The sequence below is a fragment of the Paramormyrops kingsleyae genome, chromosome 22 (assembly GCF_048594095.1).
Source record: "Paramormyrops kingsleyae isolate MSU_618 chromosome 22, PKINGS_0.4, whole genome shotgun sequence".
NCBI classification, from domain to species: domain Eukaryota; kingdom Metazoa; phylum Chordata; class Actinopteri; order Osteoglossiformes; family Mormyridae; genus Paramormyrops; species Paramormyrops kingsleyae.
In genome coordinates this window covers 14,244,715-14,266,034 of record NC_132818.1, presented here as the reverse complement: position 1 = coordinate 14,266,034, position 21,320 = coordinate 14,244,715, and the positions used below count along the sequence as shown (strand labels likewise).

General features: G+C 48.1%; 1 protein-coding gene across 2 annotated transcripts in view; it reads right to left on the bottom strand.

The window, feature by feature from the left end:
- The window catches only part of grin2aa (glutamate receptor, ionotropic, N-methyl D-aspartate 2A, a), a 103,126-nt gene that overhangs the window by 32,847 nt on the left and 48,959 nt on the right, over positions 1-21,320 (bottom strand). For both annotated transcript variants that reach the window (XM_023821673.2, XM_023821672.2), the window contains exons 3-4: positions 7,121-7,713; positions 1,564-1,678 (exon numbers count right to left, since the gene is read on the bottom strand). In XM_023821673.2, coding sequence (XP_023677441.1) covers positions 1,564-1,678; positions 7,121-7,713 — 708 coding nt within the window. The remainder of the gene's footprint in view (positions 1-1,563; positions 1,679-7,120; positions 7,714-21,320) is intronic.

Sequence of the window (21,320 nt, the reverse complement as noted above, 5' to 3'; positions counted from 1 at the left end):
GCCCGCGCAGCCGTTAATTACGCTCCCTGGCACGTAAACCCAGTCGACACTATCGACGCCGCTACTTTGCCGCAGGAATGCTTGGATGCGGAGGCATTTTTCGCTTAATTTTCTGTGCACGCCCCTCAGCTCTAATCAGTTCTGACACGCAAGGCAGCGGTACTCATTATCCTCGCGCCAAAGGGAGCAGCCGAAGAGGAGGAACAAAAGCGCTAACTTCAGCCAAGCTAGGATAGTGCGAACTTCGAGCATATTAACCTAATGCTAAGTTCAGCTAAGTCAGAGTAACACTGAATTTAGTCAAATTAAGGTAACCCCCGACTTTAGCTAAGCTAAGGTAACACTAACTTCATCCAAGCTAGCCTAATGCTAATTTCCGTCTGAGCCAAGGCTAAATCTCCATTTCAGTCTGCGCCACAAGGTTTCATGTTGGGTGTGGTCCTGCTTCTGCTGTCATTTCAGCACATGAAAAATTTAAGACACAGAGTGCAAGCATTTTGAATATCAGTGCCCACTAACATCTTGCAGGACTATGGGCCTGGTCACCCGTTTTCCATCTCTGTACCACAGCGGAGCGAGTGTCACTTTTATAGTCACACTTTCATCCGTGATGATGTCTTCTTCAGCACCAGTCTGGTCCTGCCAATTAGTTTCTTCTTGGCTATCGACCGGGTACAGATACACGGCCCAGGAAGATCGATTACGGATCCTCCCTTGGTGGCTTTAATTATTCCTCTAGCTCCTCAAATTGCACTGCTGCTTCTCCGAGGGAAATATCAGGCCTCGAAAATGGCCCGCCCACCTCCCTCAAAAATATGACATGCGTCACTGGGTTTCCTTAAAATAAAATCCGTTGCGCCCTATTCAGACGGGATTAGTTGTACCTGTGTACATCTGGTATATAGTTTGCAAAATGATTTGACTGCCCAATGCAAAGAAAAGCAAGTTTTCTTTTTTGGCTAACCTATCTCTGTAACATACGAACACGCAGACACAACTCTTTTTTTCTCCCTGCAATAAAGTAGCGTACAAATTGGTGTACAATGGTGTTGTACTGCTCTGCGCCTACTGAAAACATGCAGGTGTATTTTGTCAGATGTTTGTGTGGAGAATTCAGTACCCATCCCGTCTCTATTTTCAGTGAATAAATGCCGTTTCTGACTTACAAAAAAGAGGCCTGCCTTTATAGATATGACCTAATTACCCAGATGACAATTCAGGCTGAACTACTATTACTGAAAGATGGCCGTGTTCACTGAAATATGGAAGGTAATTCACTCCCGAATTTTTACAGTGGAGGCTTGTAATAATTACAGACGTGGCAAATTCGGACTGGATTAAAATTACGGACCACACCGGTAATTGCTTCAGTTACATTACGTCCCCAGGTAAAACTAATCACGTCTGAATAGGACTTGAGAGTAATATTTTGGGCATTTACCGCAGGATCACTAAATGTCCCCTGTAGTTCACTCAAAGTTTTTAGGTAATTAAGCATTAGGTAATTAATAACGTTCTAAGGAGACATCGTAACCCTCTAGTTGAGTGCAATGGGGGTCTCACCTTCTCCCATTCCCTCTCCTTGTTGAGGACAATGACCACCAGCTTGGGGTTGGCCTGGTACCCGTCTTCTGTGAAGGACAGGTCCCTGCCATCCCAAGTCACATTCATCATGTATCTGAAAGACAGGAAGATGAAAAAAAGTTAATGAGCTGTCCAGCACCTGACGGCTGGGCCAAAATCAGACAGGGCATCAGCCTGGAAGCCGGCAAGCTCCCACGAGGGCGTGAGTTTCAGAGGGAAAAAGGAGACATTAATCACGAAAGGCGTCCAGTGGCAGTGGGGGCTCTTCAGTGAAGGTGTGCTGGTGAGGGGGGGGGGGGCGGTGGGGTGTGTCTCTATGTAGGTTTACAGTGACAGGAGGGTCAACCTGGGGAGGCGAAACGTGCAGCAATATCAGACAGGAGTGCGTTGCTACGTGTTGTCTTTTGGGGGGCCATCAAACTGTAAACTCAGCATGTTACTACTTTGTAGGACCAGCAGGGGGCGAGACTGTCACTTTGTCAAATGACACATCATTCCAATCCTGCGCCAGCACCGTCAATTAAACAGATCGCTGTCCAATCTGTTCGATTGTATTTCCTGATCCTGCCTAGACTTCCTCTGCAGTGAAAGATCCCATCACTATCCCATCAGTCTGGACCACCAGTCATCCTTGAAAACTAGGTACTTAGAGTCTGAATGGTTTATCGAGATGACGGTCCACCCTCCCTCATCCACCCTACGCTGGCCCGCATAATCCATTCAGAAGGAGGAGAGCAGCGCACTTCCATTATGAATGGAGTATGTTATTGGATGCAGTTACGTCCAGATTGCAGAGGAGGTCCAGAGGAATCTGCACCTCCACTCCCTGCATTAACTCCACTTTCACACTATAGATCTTTATGGCTAATTTTACGAGGGTTTTGCGCTGTTGACTTTCACTGGCCTCTCCCGGACCCTGTGGATATGCAGGGATTACTGAGACCTTCACAGCGGGTCATAGCAGTACCACGGCCATGACCAGTGACCCTTTTTTTAAAAGTAACAGTGGGTCTTTGTGATTTGTCTGTCTCTCACATCTCATTGGACGATGTGATGAGGCAATTATGAGCTACGATGGAAGCAAAGTGCAAAGAACACTGGTTCCGAGGGACCAGGGAGGGTGTGACTGTCTCCAAAGTCCCCTTAGTGACACCGGGAGGCAGGCGTAGCTGTTCATGCTCAGGAAGGAGTATGCTGTTTCTTCTCGAATTTCAACGGGAATCCTTCAGTCAATAGCAGCTGCTAGACAGTGACCTCAGACCTCCCCCTGTGATCCTGTGACAGGTTCTGTTCCTAAACGTCCCAGTTTTCCACCTCAGTTCCCCACGTTCTTTAAACGCATTTCTGCCGCTGTTCCTCGCCATTTTCATTTTCTCTGTACGCATCAGCTTGCTTATTTGAATGATTCTCTTTATATCCCAAGAACATTCTTATATCCTCAAAACAATGTTCTTAAAACCTTAGGGAAACATTAAATCAGCACCTCGTTTCTCGGTGGCCCTGTGGTGTTTCGGCGGACACTCAAGACGTCCCCTGGTCCCTCGGGAGGGGGCAGGTCTGTCAGGAGTGCTCGGGCAGGTCTGTCGGGAGTACTCGGGGTAAAAATATCCGAGACTGGGAAGGCAGACGACTCCGGGGAGCACGGGGACAGCTCGGAAGCACCACGGGACACCCGGCGCGGTGCGGATCCCGTACGAAGATAAACGACCTCGCTCACTCGGCGTGGCGTCCCGTCACGCCTGACCCCCCGCCATTTTGTAACGCTGAGCACGAAGATGCAGGTGCTTCAGACTGTTCCCAGATCAGTGCGGAAATCTATACGCACACCTGAGCCTTCTTATACGTACGGGCAAATCTTGACATACGTAATACTGATGTAACGTAAATCCATATGCGATATGTCCAAGATAGACTTTACAAAAGTGCTAATGCAAAAAGGTGACATACGCCTTCAAGGAAATTGACATTTTAACTTGTCGTTAATTTAATATCTGTTTTTAGTGTGTATCATTAGCGTACTTTCAGGTTTATCTGTGTTTGGCTGTAAGGTGTCTTAAATGGTATGGGCGGTAAATTTGACTTGCATAAAATCTAACATAAGTGTTTATGTGATGGATGATGCATGTCAGTCGAAAGTAGTTAAAATGAAAGAATGTATTTGATTCCAATTTATACAGTGTGGGGGGTGGATGTTCCAGGGCGGGGCAAAATCAGGCGACCAGTTCATTTTAGGCTCTGATCCTGGACCCTGTTGCAGCCTTTTTAACAAACATTTTCCCTCCTGCTGTTGCCGCTTTAACCCACCCAGCCAACCCCCAAGTCACATGACTCTGTGTGCCATGCATCCTGGCCGCGGTGGCATTTGGTTTTTCTTAGACCTTCCTTATGTTGCATCGCATTACCTTCCCAAACTGCGGGTTAATTTCCCCCTTTATTTATCTTTCTAAGAATGCGTGTCCTTGCTGGGGGCTGCTTCTGACCGAGGGGGGTCTTGCGTTTCCCAGAAGGCAAAGCAAGCCTTTCACACAGAGGTACTGTAGTAAAATGGAAGGGAGGCGATAGCTAATGACTGATTGTGTAATCGCTAGAACGAGAGCGAGAACGAGCGAGAGCATTGTTTTTAATTAAAAATTTAACAAAGAGGTAAGACGCTAACACGGCGGAGGAGGAAGTCCAGAAACGCGATCATAATTAGCTTCAAAGATGCCGTGTGTGCTGTCCGCTAGCCTGTGGTCATGCTTTATTTCACTTAAACCTTAAATCTACTTGTTCTACATAATTAAACACCACAAAGTCATTCAGGGGGCACTTCAGAAAGGAGATAGGTTTCAAGAACTCGCCTAGAAAAATGCATGGCGTTGGTGGAACATCTTAAGCAGAGTCAGTTGTGTTTTCGGGGTTCAGGGGTCCTTATGGGGATGGTACTCGGCTTCGAGCCAGAAAGGAAGGCCCGTCTAGCAGGCTGAACTGGTTCCTGTCCAGCTGGCAACACTCAAACACATATCTGATGTTATCAGGGAATCTGCCCAAGCCAAACACGGCAAGGCTATATGGGGTGTTAAACAATATGCCTCGGAACATCAAAAAAATCAGACTGACAGAGGTTCAGTCACTGAAATCGGTAACTCATCCAGATGAACGTTCATTGCATCTCGCTGAAGAAGCTGGTGGAGATGGGACCATTTTCACTCGACATGCCGCCCCTTGTAAATTGCAAAACAGACACTTTCCCACTTCCAGACGAATAAGTGAGAAGGAATAATCCATCAAAAACATGTCCTTCACCTGCCGCTCCCCGGACAAATCCTCTCCCACCCTTTCGATTTCCGTCTCTCTGCTGGCAACTTTATTAAGCTTCCCAGCTCTCAACGGTGAAGAGCCACAAAGAGACATCGCAATTATGTATTTACAGTCTTATGAAACTCACCGCGACAATTGCATTTGCCGACCAGCGGTATATTTCCATGCAGTATAAGTCCAAGGTTTGTATACGTCTGTAATTTTGTTGCTGAAATGAATCACACACGAATCGATCAATAGCTCGGAAAAAGTATCCCAGAGTGCACTGCTTTCGCAGCTAAGCGGGATGTGATTCATGGCCACAGAGGGTGGTCCTGGAAGCAGGTTCAGGCATTGGGAATTGGGAGGTGGGACGGTCATGTGACTAACGACGCAAACCACAAGCTCCGGGGTGGTATCCTTCTATGTCAGCTATCAGCCTCCAATGGATTTATTTATGATTTCAGCCACTTTCAGTCGGTACAGTATAAGGCACAGAGCCTCTACTCATTTGCTTGTGCCTCACTGTTTTGTCTCAGACCCAGAGCACCCTCTCAGAGCCTGATTCTCGTACCCACTCTGACCATCTCCCACAATCCTATTCCACCTATGTAGCCGATCAAAGCCCCGCCCCTTCCTCCACACCCCGTGTCACATCCTGTTTGCCTTCCTGTCAGATGTGAGTCATACATTCGGCCACCTTGTGGACATCAGCAGACATCTGTGACTGGAATGCCTTGCAGGAAACCCCCCCCCCCCCTCCCGGATCCCCCATGCATTTGCGACCTCCATCCTTGACCCACTCGGGTCCAACTTGCCAGATTTGGCGAGCGCAAACAGAAAGCCTTGCCAGAGGCTGGCTTGTGTCTGATGGTCATGCCCACAATCGACGCTGATTCACGTCACTTATCAGCTTCCCAGCTGCCCGCCTGTTTAGTGAATTTTTGCGACACTGGCAGGAATCGACAGCTTGCTTCAGGATGGTCGTGTTGAGGAGATCGTTACCATGGCAGGTAACTTTCATGTCTCGATTTCCTTCGAAAAACAAAAAAAACCTATCCTATATGTCAATGAATTCCAGACATTCAAAATTCATAACTTTATCGGTAGAAAGCGAAATATCTGGAAAAAGAAATCTTCAGTTGGAGTTTTACTGCCAGAATGGACTCCCGGGGGACGCGGCGGTCAGCAGAGAGAGGCGGGAAGCGAGGCACACTACTGCCAGCTCGGCGTCTCTCTTTGGGTTGTGTTTACACCATCAGAGCGATGCTGCATTCCCCCCCCCCCCCCCCCAAAACAGAGTGAAAGCTGTAACGGTCCCTCACACGAGGGGCTCTCCAGAGCCGAGCAGCAAGTCCCACATTTCCTCATTTTATGTCATCCCAAAAATGGGGAGACTGCAGAATTTCACCCAGAATGTTACTTTCATCTCCCGCTCCGTCTCGATGCAGCAGTTTGCCTAGGATGGTAATTGCTTTTTTTTGTTTTTTTTTTTACTTACCGAAATACGTACAGTAAATATAATTCACTGAAATGTCCTAAAATGCTGCAGCATGCGTCAGCTTGCCCCCTAGACCGCGTCAGTGCTGTAAATGCCATCGTCGATGCTTTCAGGCCCTGTATCGTCTCCAGCTGCGGGGTGTGATACCAGCCACTGCTGTAGACTCACAGAGTGCCCGTGGGGCCTTGTTTCCACGGCGATGCCCGGCCCGCTCACCGACTGTCTGCTAGCACTGTGGGATTAATGTGACCCACACACCTGGGTGGAAACGGCCGGTGGCACAATGATAAATGTGGCTGATAATTGTCCCAGCAGGATGCCCCTCCCTGCCCCCCCCCCTGAAAAAGGGAAGAGCCAGGCTTGTTAGTACCCCGATGCAGCATCCACCACCCCATTGCTGGCGTTGGGTTCAAGATGGGAGGGGAACCACTCGTGCACTTTAAACGAAACATTCCCTATTTTATTTTATCCAAAACGAAGCAATTTAGTAGCCTTGCTCAAGGAACCAACGGGATTTGAACCAGCGACCTTCTGAGTGCTAACCAGCTGAACCACACACCAGAATCCCTGCATCCTCTGCCTACCCAGGCAAACCTGGAGGACTTTCATATCCTAATCGGGGGCTTGAACACTGTACCGTGTCTTTGAGCGTTTGATCTACACGGTACATCACACAGACCTTATGAGCAGTTAAGAGATTCAGCCAACGTGTAAACCTCCAGGTGGATGGGCCAGGCTCGGGAGAGACAAACCTACTTGTGCAATGCGCTGGGCGGGAGCTTGGTCTTCTCCAGCTGTCCGTAGCAGCTGGTTTTGGCCTCGGGGATGTCGCCGAACTCCTCCAGCATGGCAGAAGCTGCGGTGGTGATAATCCCCAGGCCGTCGCGCACCCTCGCCTCCAAGGGATAGTCCCAGTCGTCGTAGGAGACCGAGATCATCCCCGAGGGGAACTCATCAGGCGTGATCTCCGGGTTGCCCGTGGTCAGGCTGGGCACGATCCAAATGAAGCCGAAGCCGGTGAGACCCAGCGACCGGGCCTCGGCCAGGATGTAGGCCGCCTCGTCTTTGGAGCAGTACAGCAGGACGACGGGCGACTGGATCCTCTTCATCTGGATCTGCGTCCTGGTGTCGCCATCCACCGCTTCCAGCGTGATGGTGTTCTGCAGGTCCCAGCCCACAAAGCTGTTGTCCACCGTGTTCTTCAGGATGCTGATGAAGTCCTGGTACCCGGGGAACTTGCTGGTGACAATGGAGAAGACGTGCCAGTCGTACTCCTCCATGATGTTCAGCATCAACAGCGCCTCCTGCTGGATGGAGGCCCCAAACTGAAAGAAAGTGGACTTCACATCCTGAGGGGAACAAAAACACGAGACAAATATAAGGTCACCAGGGATTCAGGATTCAAGATTTTTATTTGTCACATGCACAACTTTACAGTACAATGGCAGCGAAATGTTATTGTGGCAACACAGCCCCGTCACTGTGCATAAACATATCAAAACTATAAGGGAAAAAGTTAAGATGAATAATAAAATAGAGGAAAAAAAAAACTGTTAGAAAAGGCAATAAAATATCTATGAGCATAATATGAATTGTGCTAAGTTACATGCAAAATCCTTCCACGGTATTGATGTAAAGTGCAAATGCAGTACAAGTGGCGTAATTGTCATGTAGGGAGGGGGATAGCATGCTAGTCCGAGTAACATATAACATGAGAGAAAAGAGGAAAGACGATAAACGAAATGGCCAGTGAGGAACTCACCTAAATCATTAATATTTATTACTGAGCTCTATCTACAGAATTCTGTGTAATACTTTCCCTGACATTATTTGCACTGTTACTGTTTATCATTTATTGTTACTGTCTACCGCAAAGTGCCGGCACCCAGTCCTGGGTTATTCTCAGTCTTGTGCCCATAGCTTCTGGGATAGGTTCCAGACCCCTGCCACTTTGCACAGGACAAGCGGGTATGGAAGATGGATGGATGAATATTTGTCTGCATCCATCCATCTGTCCATCCATCCATCCATCCAAGCAGCTGAAAGAGCCAGCATGCCGTCTGCATACACTGGCTCCTCCTGTCTTGATCCTTTGTTTAAATGATTGCCTCTTTTATGGCTTTGCAGATAAGGTTCTGTAACGAGCCCGGAAACAGCTCAATCTTGGTGCATCATTGTCGAAATGCATCACACACCCGGTCACACCTTCACATCCTGCAGATGCCACAAACGCGAGAAACATGGTCATGTGGAGGGGAGGGGCACATGTGCGCATTACCATGGATGTATGGACAGTGTTGGGGGAGTTATTCACAAAACTAATCATCAACCAAGCAGTTGAGTATAAAGAGTCACAGTCACAGAGTACTCAACTGGTTGGTTAAAACAAAACTGGATTTGTACTTTCTGGACCTGAACTTGTACTTTCTGGACCTGAACCTGGCCTAAAATCTCTCCCAAGAGGAGGCACGGCAGCACCAGCTGCCGGCGGAGAGGAATAAAGTTGGCGTCATGTTCTTCTCATCCCTCTTTCTCTCTCCCTTTTTCCCTCTCTCACTCCCTCTTTCCCTGTCCTGGCATGATCCCCCTCTCTTTCTAAGCCACACAGGCCCCAGTCTCTTACGTCACCAGCCCAGAATGTACACAAACGGAATAATCATATTATCCCTCTGCTTAAAAAGCTTTCAGATTCCGAAATAAACACGTGAAACCGTCGCCCATGACTCCAGCGGAGGTTTTCCCAGCAATGCCACTCAGTGAAAAACGAATGATAACAGGCCAAGGCTGACAATGGCGCCCCCTGCAGGCACATTGTCATTTGGCAGGTCTTTCTGAAAACCTGTGTACTACCAGCTCTCACTTGGCTCCCAGAATGACGGCTGCTGGCATGGAGAGTGGGGGGGGGGGTCATACTCCAAAATGGGTGGCCACTCACACCGCCTGGGACTCCCAGTATGCATTGATGCACGTGCAGAGCAAGCGCGGTGTCCGCTGGCAAAGGCGAATGGGACACTGGGGGGCGCCGTGCTCCCCTCAGAGCTGCCGCTCAGAGTTTGACGTCCAAACATCCTGACCGAATGGCCCCCCTTCATCTGCGCGCTGATTGAAATGGTCCCCCCCCCCAACACACGCTTTCCATCATCTATTTTAGTGGAGGCTGTTTAATAAAACATTCGGTCTCTATTAATGCCAGTGAGTGAGCAGACCTCTGCGTGTTCTGCAGGGCGACCCGCCAGATGGATTTACAGTCTTTCACAGAACGTTGTCAGACCATTAAATTATACTTTTTCCTCTGTCGCTTTTAATAAAAATATCCTCAATGTATTGCCTTTGGAACATTTTACCAAGGCGGGCCATGCATCCACAGCAGACTTGGTGTATGAAACGGCAAATTTACTGCTAAATTTCTAGAATGTTCCGACCCGTCAGTGCCTCTGCTAAACCGTGCCTCAAAACCCTTTTTTCAAACCCAATATGATGGAAAAAGAGCCGAAAACAAGTGATGAAGTGTGGCATTGTGGTTTATATAGTATGAAGACATCATCCCATTGCATTGTTTATGCAGGATTACCTGGAAACAGCATTTGTCCACTATGCAAAGCTGCTGACTCGTATGTCGAGCCCAGCACCGCATGTTTAGGCTTCAGAGACCCACCGTGACCGAGGTTTGCAAACATAGCCGCTTTCCTACTTCCTACTGGGCTGCATCCAGGGGTGAACTTCTATGCACTTTAATCCCACCACCCTGCACCTTGTATCTCCATCCGAACCTGCTACGTACAGAAAAAGTGAGGGCGTATTCGTTCTCCGAAGGCCTTTTTCTGACCTGTGCCTGAGCGGAATGTGAGGGGGAGGCAACATCTGCTCTGGCGGTACTGCAGACGGGGGGGGGGAGAGAGTGCTGTTGACGCGGCCCCGAGCAGCCGCTTACTCAGACTGTTGTGACACGTTTCTGGCACGCGGTCCAACCGGAGCAGCTGAAACAGCACAAACTCCGTCGCCGTGGGAACAGAAGGGATCCATCGCGCTCCAGAGCACCGGTGCATGCTGGGAGTTGCTCATCACTAACGAGAGTGCTGGCATTTCTCTATTGCACTGGGGCATAAGATGCAAACTGGCGTTTAGCCTTGCTAATGTCCCTCAGGTCTAACTCTAACCTAACCGTTTTTGTGTGAAAGCATGGCGAAGATGTTCCTCAAACGCTTCTGCAATGTTGAAGGAGCAGCAGACAGAGAGGCATCAACGACACAGTACCTGTAAAACGCTGCTCATTAAAGTCTAGCGAGCTTCACATGGTTTGACCACATGGTTTGACCACATGGTTGTGCCGTAAAGGGTGTTTGTTAGCCAGGTGAGTTTGGGTGGCGAGGATGTGGCAGATGAGAGAGGTACATGCTTGATGGTCAGGAGTGGCAGTCTTAGTGGTGTCTGCTCTGTCTTAAGGCTTATTTTAGTTTTGCAGCAGCAGGTTTTTTTCCATTTATAGGGGCCACGCCCATATTTTGAGTTTCCTAATATAGGTTTTCTTTTTTGAACTGTCCCAATAAACTGCTACACATGCTACTGTATAAAGAACCATCAGTGGTACATTTTAAAGCCCAAACACTGCAACTAAAGGAGCCTCTTCAAACATAGATGTGTGTGGCCCTATGAGATAAACACATACAGAGAGGTTTAGGGCACAATTTAAAGCTTCCTTTCACTACAGTCAGATAGTGGAGGGTCACATGACTGCACTCACTGGCAGCAGATCTGAACAAACCCTGTGTGGGGGGAGTTGAAGCATCCCACCCCCAGTATTAACTTAAAAACCTATACAAACAGCCCCCCCCTAGCCCAGATTCGGCAGCTTTGAGCGGCGACATGTTTACTAAATAACACCATTTGAGTCGACAGACATGGAAACATATGGGCATCCGGGGGAAAATCCACTCAAGTGCTCAACGCGGTAATAACAACGTTCAGGAGCTATTTTAAGAGCAACCGGGGGTGTGTGGAAGGAGCATTTATGTTATCTATAGAAATCGAACGTTGCGGGGATGCACGGGGTGTCTGTTGCGTATGGATGGCACCCCCCAGCTAGCTAATGGCAGGGCGAAGCGTATTACACACATACCCCCCCCCCCTCTTGCCCCCAAGCGAGTTTCCTTTTCACCAGTCAGATAAACAGATTAAGCGCTGACTACGTCGATTAGAATTTGATCCAGATCTTTAATTTGCCAGCTGCCCCCTCTGTAATTTCCCCCACGAGCGAGTCCGTGCGATTGTCACGCCCCTCCCGAACGCGCCCGCTGGGGTCCGTGCCATTGTCACGCCCCTCCCGAACGCGCCCGCTGGGGTCCGTGCCATTGTCACGCCCCTCCCGAACGCGCCCGCTGGGGTCCGTGCCATTGTCACGCCCCTCCCGAACGCGCCCGCTGGGGAGGAGGGTACCGTGCTGCCGAGCCATGGAGCGTTTGCGGTATTTTGATTATGGCTGAGCTATCCTTCATTCTGTCAGGTAACGTGACGGCATCCCATAAATGCTGCGCATGTGATCCAGTTATAATGACATAAACCCTCCAGTGATTTACCATGGTAACTGGATTAGGAGTGTAATAAAAGCGATGGGGACTCGCGAATAACGTATACAGTGGCTAAGACTCTGCAGATCTGCCTCTAAACGTTCTATCAGAGTCTTTGCCGGAATCAGCCGGTTCACATCTTCACATCACATCTTAAAAGGCCAGGGGTCTTCCCAAACAATTCCTTCTTTTGATAAAGGAAGTCCAAGTTTGCCATGAATTTTTTTTTGAAGTTACTTTCCTTCAAATGCTCCTAAGGTATCAATTAATCCATTTTCTTCCATAAGAATAACAACGAACAGCAGCGTGGCCCAACTCTGACCTTACTTCTCTGGCCCTGTCCTCACAGCTAGTTGCTAATTCACCGCCAGCTGCTAACTCACAGCTAGCCGCTAAACAGACTCACACTCAGCTACCTAGTAACTCACAGCTAGTTGCTACACAGTGTCACACTCAGTTAGCCAGTATCTCCCAGCTAGTTGTTAAACAGGCCCACATTCACAGCTAGCTGCTAATTTACAGCTAACCGCTACACAGACTGACACTCAGCTAGCAAGTAACTCAAACTAGCTGCTAATCAGGCCCACATTCGCAGCTAGCTGCAAACTCACAGCTAGCTGCTAAGCAGTCTCACACTCAGCTAGCCAGTAACTCACAGCTAGCTGCTATGCAGTCTCACACTCAACTAGCCCATAAACAGGCCCACACTCACAGCTAGCCACTAATTGGCCCTGCTCTTGCAATTGCCACTATCACCCATGAATTCTCTTGCCACGCCAAAGCAAAGATGCGAGTAGGAATCCCTCATCAGCTTTCGACGTCATCAGAAGACAGTGCTTAGCTTTGCCAAATTTTTATTTACTCCTATGTATATTTATTTATGGGGGTGGCATGGTGGTGCAGTGGTTAGCACTGTTGCTTCACCCCTCTGGGACCTGGGTTCGAGTCTCCACCTGGGTCATATGTGTGTGGAGTTTGCATGTTCTCCCCATGTCGTCATGGGGTTTCCTCCCGGTACTCTGGTTTCCACCCACAATCTAAAGACATGCTGAGGCTGATTGGAGTTTCTAAATTGCCCATAGGTATGTGAGTGTGCCCTGCAATGGCCTGGCCCCCCATCCAGGGTTGTTCCCAACCTCATGCCCATTGCTTCCGGGATAGGCTCCAGAGCCCTTGTGACCCAGCAGAATGGAAGATGGATGGATGGATATTTTATGTATTTTTTTTTACAATACATGGAGAAACATATTTACTGCTCTACATATTACTATGAAATCATAAACAAGCTTGTCCATCCCCCCAGAAAGAGTGGGGAGTGCCAGAAGTTTCCAGAGACCAACTCGGGCAACTATCAGGGTCATATCAAGTGCAATCCCATGATGCACCTCTTTGACCAGGCTCTTCTACAAAATATACAGCTTTAATCTCAAGGCCAATAGACTAGTGCCGTATTATCACATCCAGGATATCTTCAGATGTTTAGGGCAGGTTCTCCAGCCCCCTTCAAACTGTTAATGGCCCAAGTTTCTCAATTCGAGTAATGGCCAGAACCAGTGGAAAATAGTTAATGGGCATAAAATGATAAGTTTTAAGCAGAGATTTGAAACGGGACGTGTGTAATTAGAGCAGGATGTAGGCTTACTCCAAATCTTTCATTCCATCGCAAGCTGTTGACGCCACCGCTAATGTAGCCCCTTAATTGACAATTAATTACCCGCTTGAAGCCAGTTTGGCTTAAATAATTGAAGCCTCACTGGGACCCCAGTCCAGGGTGAGGGGGCAACAGCAGGACTGCGGGACACAGAAACAGCAAATTAATACACCCATGGGGGAAGCAATCAAATGCACCCCCAAGCCTGACCGTGTCTTGAGGACTCCTCAGGGAACAGCAGCACATTCAGCCACGAGAATTTCCTGTGACCTACACCACAGTCCTGCTTCCAGTCCAGAGAACCAGCTTTCGGGTTGTTTGTGTCATGAATCAGGCGTCGTACTCCCGGTATTGGTTATAATTTTACAGTAAGAACAGGACCATTGCTAGGATCTTAAGAGCAAGGCTGTTAAAACAGCTGAGTTAAACAAATCATTCATGGCTCGATCGGATTCATGCAGGGCTTTAGTCCCAAATTTCAACTCCTAGTGCCACATCCGAGTAACGCAAATGCAGAGGAGGCATCTGGCACAATCACAAAAGAGTCACAAAGCTAGAGAGCTAACTTATTCTGGGCAGGAACATCTAGTGCACTGGGAAAGACCATAATGCGGGGAAAAGGCGAAAGAGGAAGACCAGCAGAGGGAGAGAGACCAGCAGAGGGAGGGAGACTAGGAGAGGGAGAGAGACCAGCAGAGGGAGGGAGACTAGCAGAGGGAGGGAAACTAGCAGAGGGAGGGAGACCAGCAGAGGGAGAGAGACCAGCAGAGGGAGGGAGACTAGCAGAGGGAGGGAGACCAGCAGAGGGAGGGAGACCAGCAGAGAGAGGGAGACGAATGTGCTACCGAGAGGCCTGAAAGCCATCTCCCATCTGTTTGGGAAGCATTTAAAAGTGGATCTTTATAGGTCTGTAATGGCATAAAAACGCGCGACTCATGGTCACAGCCTGTTTGTTTTCTGACCTCATCTTTTCAGTCAGCGCTTTATGGCTTTACCCTTTTGCTTGTTAAACTGAGAAGAGAAAACTTTCATTCTCTCTCTGTCTCTATCTCTCTCTTCCTTTCTGAGTCGTTGGTTTGTCAGTCACTTCTCCATGCTGCAGGTCTGAGGACGGATGACAAAACATCTCAGAGCGCCTCAGCTTAATTGAATTTTACCAAATGCAGAAGCCAGAAGCATAAACAACTGATGCGGGGCAGAAAAAGGCGGATTAGGTTTAATAAAACTGGGGTGGATGAAAATTTAGAAGGAACCACAAAGATCCTATAAGCCAGGCTCACCCACACAGGTTCATGAGCACAAGTCTAATTTCTCCATTTTTAATCTGGGAGGGGGGTTATGATTAGGGGGGCAGCTCATCAAGAATACACGTATGCCCCCCACCAAATATCTCAGGATAAAGATAGCTGGGTAAGTTAAAAGTGACAAAGTAGATTAGAGAGAAACTGAGGTGATTGGATGTATACAAACATTTATATAATATGTGTGTGTGTGTGTGTGTGTATGTACTTATATGTGTAACATTCATTCATTCATTCCTTAGGGGGCGCTGTTCTGTATAAAACGGTTATTAAAATGCCTCTGAGAGAGGCCGTCCACATATGCCATCATCACCTATATTTGGGTGAGCTTTGACTTTTCAGGTCTTTTACTAAGAACTTAAAGCAAGAATAAAAGCAACAACAAAGACAGCAATTCTGAAGCCCACTGGAAGATATAAAAGAAAAGACCCTTCATAAGGAGGGAAGGCAGAGTGGGGGGATGACTGACGTTTAATGCTGTGTGGTGCATTCAGCCTCTTAACAGTCCCCCTTCATTGTGATTGGCTGCCAGAGTAATTGGGGCTTGCCACAGTCCGGCGGACAGAAGAGACGCCTGGGATGGATCCATCAGACGCAACGTGGCAAAGCAAAGTGCCGGTGTGCAGCTTAACATGGCGCCGGGAGGCAGGAAATGAGGCGAGGGGTACAAATCGGGCAGAGACAGCAAAGGTGCAGCCCAGTGAGAGAGTCCCCAAAATGGGCCACTGCGAGCTCCCATTCCACCTGGACACACTAGGGGGCAGTCATGAGTCAAAATCTCCGACCCAGGGTTAATGGAGTTCCCTTTGTACAGCTACTCATGTGTTCAGTGTTCAGGATTTCAGAAATGTCACCATTATCATGAGCTTGAGGATCAGAGCGCTGGACTACAGGCTGGAGTTCTGATGGCTTGCCAGACCGGGGTAATTTACAGCACCGATCATCTGACACCTCTCGACTCGGCAGAGCGAAAGGAGGGGGAACATGATGGCTCATCTGTCACGGCTCGGCTGACGTGCGAGGTCGGGCACAACTGAAGTGGGGGGGGGGGGGGGGGCAGGGTGTATGTGGCAGGACCGCGGGGCGAGGGGTGGGACTAATCTAGGTGATTAAAGAAAAAGGTATCTATCTCGATACCAGGAGACGTCCAATGGGGCCTTCTTGCCAGGGGGGGGGGTTCAGCCTGTTTCAATTAAATCCCTTCATTAGAGGCCCTCGCCCGACTCGCCCAGTCCATTACACAAAGGGAAAGTCAAGCCTTCCAATTTGCTGTCCTGATTGCTTCCAAACCCCACTGCTGCCCCAGCATCTTCATTACCAGAAGAGGAAAGTTCTAGATCTTTCAATCCGCTGTTGTCCTGCCCCGCTTTGATTTCCCTCCCCCCCATGAAGGCCGCGGTTTAATTATGATCTAATTAGGAGGCAGATATGAAGGGGTGCCGTAAACACTCCAAGAAAGCTCCTACTCCGGATCAACTTTCTCACTTTGAACAGTCCCTGTTACGCTGGTTACATGGTGTCTGTCAACATGTGATGGGGGGGGGGGATTTCTCACATAGAACATGCATGTGGCACCCCTAATGGCTGTTATCCAGCAAGACGGTTGTCACCATGGTGAGAGCCGAGGCCCCACAACTGCCTGTAGTAAACTCACGCCACAGAGAGACAGGAAATTTTCCTGCGGAGCTCGAACCCACCTCACCCTGAAGCAGCACTATTCAATTCAATTCAATTCAATTCAATTCAATTCAATTCAATTCAAATAGCCAAGGGCATAACTTTGGGTGGAACATTGGGGGGGTTGAGGTCTCCACCCATTACGAGGGAAACATGGTTATTTGGGGGGTTGTATTAGCTGGTTTTGATTTATTGGGGGGGCTACAACCCCCCCCATCCCCCTGTAATTTATGCCCATGCAAATAGCGCATTTTCACAACATTACATTGTCTCAAAGCGTTTTACATTATCCCTGCCCAAAGCCCCCAGTGAGCAAGCCAGAGGCGACAGTAGCAAGGAAAAACTCCCAAGAAGGAAGAAACCTTGGAAGAAACTCGACTCAAAGGGGGAGCCCATCCTCCAGGGGCCAGCAGAGGAAGCCAAAGTCAAATGGGCAAGATGGCAAAAGTCCCAATTCACACTGTCTAAATCTTAAGATTTGAGTTTCAATGCAGGCAGGCACATGTGCTGCTTCTGATGGCAGGATGAACAGTGGTACAGCGGCAGGGCAGACAGGAGGGACGTCACAGGCAGAAGGGCTGAGATTTTGGGGTCTCCAATGAGCACAGCCCAGGAGGGGTTGGGGAAATAAAATGTGCAGCTAGCTAAAGTAGGGGAGACTAGAGGCAGTGCAAACAGTTAGGTGAGTGCAGTATGTAAGCTCCAGCAGACGTGGCTATGGCAGCGTAAGTAGGAGGGAGAGGCAGGTGGGAACACAGGCATGGGGAGTCCCTGAAATGTCAGCACTCCAATTCAACAAGGGGGTGTGAAGCTAGAGTGACAGCACTGACAGTTCAGTTCATCCAAAGCCAATGGCACCGATCCCCACCCAGCTCTACACCTCACATTATAGGTCTAACTGGGAGTGAGCAGTTAGCTAGAGCTAGAACTAGAGTCCCTGTAGACTAAACTGAACAAGTGTGTTTTTAGTCTAGGCTTGAATATTTAGAGTGAGCCAGAATCTCATACATCTGATGGAAGACTGTTCCACAGCTGATGAGCTCTATAAAAGAAATCAAAGCAAGTGAGGAGGGTTGTGAGTGACCAGTAGATCTCTAAGGTATTCTGGTGCAAGGCCATTCAGTGTTTTATAAGTTAATAGCAGTATTTTGTAGTCAATCCGAGACTTAACTGGAAGCCAGTGAAGAGAGCATAGTACAGGTCATAGAATATGATCAAATATTTTAATGTTTGTAAGAACTCTGGCTGCTGCATTTTATACTAGCTGAAGATGGGCAGATGGGCAACCAGATGGGCAACCAGAAAGGAGGGCATTACAGTAGTCTAGTCTGGAAGTTATAAAGGCATGTACTAGTTTTTCTGCATCATGAAAGGAGAGCATCTTCCAAAGCTTTTCTATGTTCTGTAGATGGTAGAACGCAGTTCTAGTAATACTTCTTATATGAGCATTGAAACATAGATCTGAATCAACCAGGACACCAAGATCCCTGACAACTATGTTAAGCTGAGTAGGAAGACCACCAAGGTTGAGGTTGTCAAACTATGTATCAATCAGCATCACAATGGAACCCAATACCATGATTTCTAATTATGTTACCGAGTGGTAGCATATATAAAGTAATCAGTTGCGGGCCCCGCCCTGATCCCTGTGGGACACCGTTTTTGACTTCGGTGGGCTTGGAAGATTCATTGTTCATGTAGAAAAACTGATAACGATCAGTTAAATAAGAGTACAACCAAGAGAGAGCTTTCCTCTTAATGCCAACCACAGATTGTAGTCGGTCCAAGAGGATATTATGGTCCACAGTACTGAATGCTGGAGTTATGTCTAGTAACTCCAACAAAGATATACAGCCACGGTCAGAAGCCATAAGCAAACGATTTATTACTTTGATTAAAGTTGTTTCTGTGCTATGGTTTGGTCTAAAGCCAGACAGATATAATTAATTGGCATTCTTTTCTGTAGGAAAAATGACAGCTGATGAACAACAACTTGTTCCAGAATCTTTGAAATGAAAGGAAGATTTGAGTTAGGTCTATAATTTCCTAAATCACTAGGTTAAAGATTTAGTTTCTTGAGAACAGGTCCAATAACAGCTTTTTCAAAAGGTTTTGAAACATATCCAAGCCTAAGAGATGAGTTTAACAAGTTTAACAGAGTAGTGCTAATCAGTGGTGCAATTTCCTTGAGGAGTTTCATAGGAATTGGGTCTACAAGGCTAGTAGAAGATTTGCAGGAGGAAAGGTTGCCCCAGAAGGCATCCGGATCGGAGTGCAGGCTGCCCCTGATGCACAGAGCTTAAATCGGGTCAGGAATCTGGCCCTTATGTGGGTCTCACATCTGTCTGCACGCTTTCCAGCACCAGCAGAGGCAAACAGGCATCAAAGCGACACTGCTAATGGAGAAGAGAGTGACCGCAACCCATTTTACTCTGAGGAATGGAGGGATAAACCCACAGACTGCATCTAGAATCTGGTAATGTGTGTTTGCCCATCACACAGCCACTTACTTTCCTGGATTTTAGTCGTGAAAAAGTAAGTATGCCCCTTGGAAAATTTTGTCATTTACAATATAGTGGAAGTGAGTGATTGTGGATTCACCACAGAAAAATGAAATGTGTCCCCTGAATTTAACCCATATGTGACATAGCACCAGTACTTTGCTAGGTGGGGATCTGACCCAGCAACCTCCCGATCACAAACACACTTTCCTAACCATTAGGCCACCACTGCCCATATGCTTTGCCAAAGAAATATTTAATCTTTATTTGAAGAGTTCTGACAGATAGCGGCGATGTAATCTACAAAAAACAATGACACTGACTTCAAAATAATTTATTTAATGAAATTTAATTAAAAAATTAACAGGTATGTAATTTATCTCTGCAGGGTAAGTAAGTACTGTACATCCTCACATGCAGTACCTGCTATTGACTCCTTTGCCAGATATTACTTCTTTCTCATAATTGTCTGCTGCATCGACCCGGAGCGATTTCTGCCCAAGCCATGCAAATGTCCTTTAATTCTGCGATGGTGTCAGGGGTTCCTTTCCCTGTCCCCAGAAGTCCCCCTGGGGCGTGCTTACAGTTTCACATCACCGTACAGACACTCCTCACTTAACGACCGAGTTCTGTTCCTACAACTAGGTCGTTAAGCGAATTGGTCGATAATCGAGGAGCAGCTCCTTAATATTTCAAGCAGACTGTACTGGTAGTTGGGTTTTTTTCAGCCAACTTTAGATACTGTTTTAATGTCACCTTTACATTTACAACATTTTTAGTATAAATGTTTATAAAGTAGTGTACTGTATACTGTAAGAAACAGAAGAGAGGATATCAGCTGTAATATACTGTAATACTTTATATATGAGATATGTAGTCTTGCAGATTGCAAGACTATAGTGAATACTGACCGGCTGTGGGAAAGAGGCAAAGAGGGTGATGCGAGATGAGATGCTTTGCGTTGAGATGCCAAGCTGCTGTTTCCTCGACCAAAGTTCTCGTACAGCGTATAATACCGACAGATGGAGAGCTGGTCATAAGTCAGGGTGGTTGTTAAATAGCTAGGTCGTTAAGTGAGGAGTCTGTATTTCTATAGCAGCTCCAGCCACAATGCCTCTGACGGAGTTTCCTTTGCGTAGCAATATCACGGAGGAGGGTGACTTGCATTTGCCACGCGGTTCCCGCGTCACTCTTTCACCGCCACACACTCCCCCCCTCCCCAGCTAAGGCTGCGTCACGGGGGGGGGGGGGGCAGGGCAACTGGTACAGAGGACAGCCAACTCACTGATGTCACTGGCCTAGTTTTCTGTTTCCAGAGTTTGCTGGGGAAGCAGCCCCCGTTCAGACAGGCCCGCTGGGGAGAAATGGGGGGGGGGAGCATCACAGGCTTCCAGCAGGGGTCACCGGAGAGACACGGGTTTGAGCTGCAACCCAGAGCCAGCGAATCCAGCTCTGAGAGCATCTGTCCTGTGTCTCAACACTTAAATAACCGGCACGCTGAAAATAACACATGGACAGCTCCCCATTATTCGCGTGACCCTGGGAGCAGCGTTCTCTGCGGGGACGTCCCTTCGCGCTCTGTCCCTTTAATTAAGCGTGCACCGCTAATAAATACAAGCACGTGGCCCCTGATTGGTGGAAAATGGACACCCCATCTAGGAAAAAGACAAACCCCCACACCCTACAGGTTTCCTCACATTGATTTTGCCTGTTCAATGCAGCAAAAGTTAAAAGTCATTCCCAAGGATTCTCAGAGAGATCTGTGTCGGGTCAGAACTTTGCCCTGGTTGCCCAAGGACGCACACCAGTGCAGGCCAGTGCAGGCCAGTGCAGGTCGCTCTCGTGCTCTGGGTCACCGTCCTGCTGACAGGATTAACCCCTGAGCAGTCAAGCAGCGACTGTGCGGGTGTGCATGTGCGTTCTGTGACCCCCCTCCCCACCTAAATGGGCCACCATGCAAATGCCCCCCCACCCCCCCAGACAGGGCCCCAAGCAAGGGGAACTTGCTTTCCATTTAAGAATGGAAAATAAATGTGCAGTGGGCCACAGGCCGGGCTCCCAGTGCTCTCACTATGTCTGTCGCAGTCACCTGTTTGGCGGGGGGGCGTAGAGCCATGCACTTTGCCATATATATATTTTTAAGAGATATATTTAATGATATATTGTGTAATACAAGCATCACACTACAGGGGGCGACACCGAGCAAGAAGTTTTTTTCCCTATTATTCTTGCACGTAAAGCTGCTGTTTACAGTCTCAATGA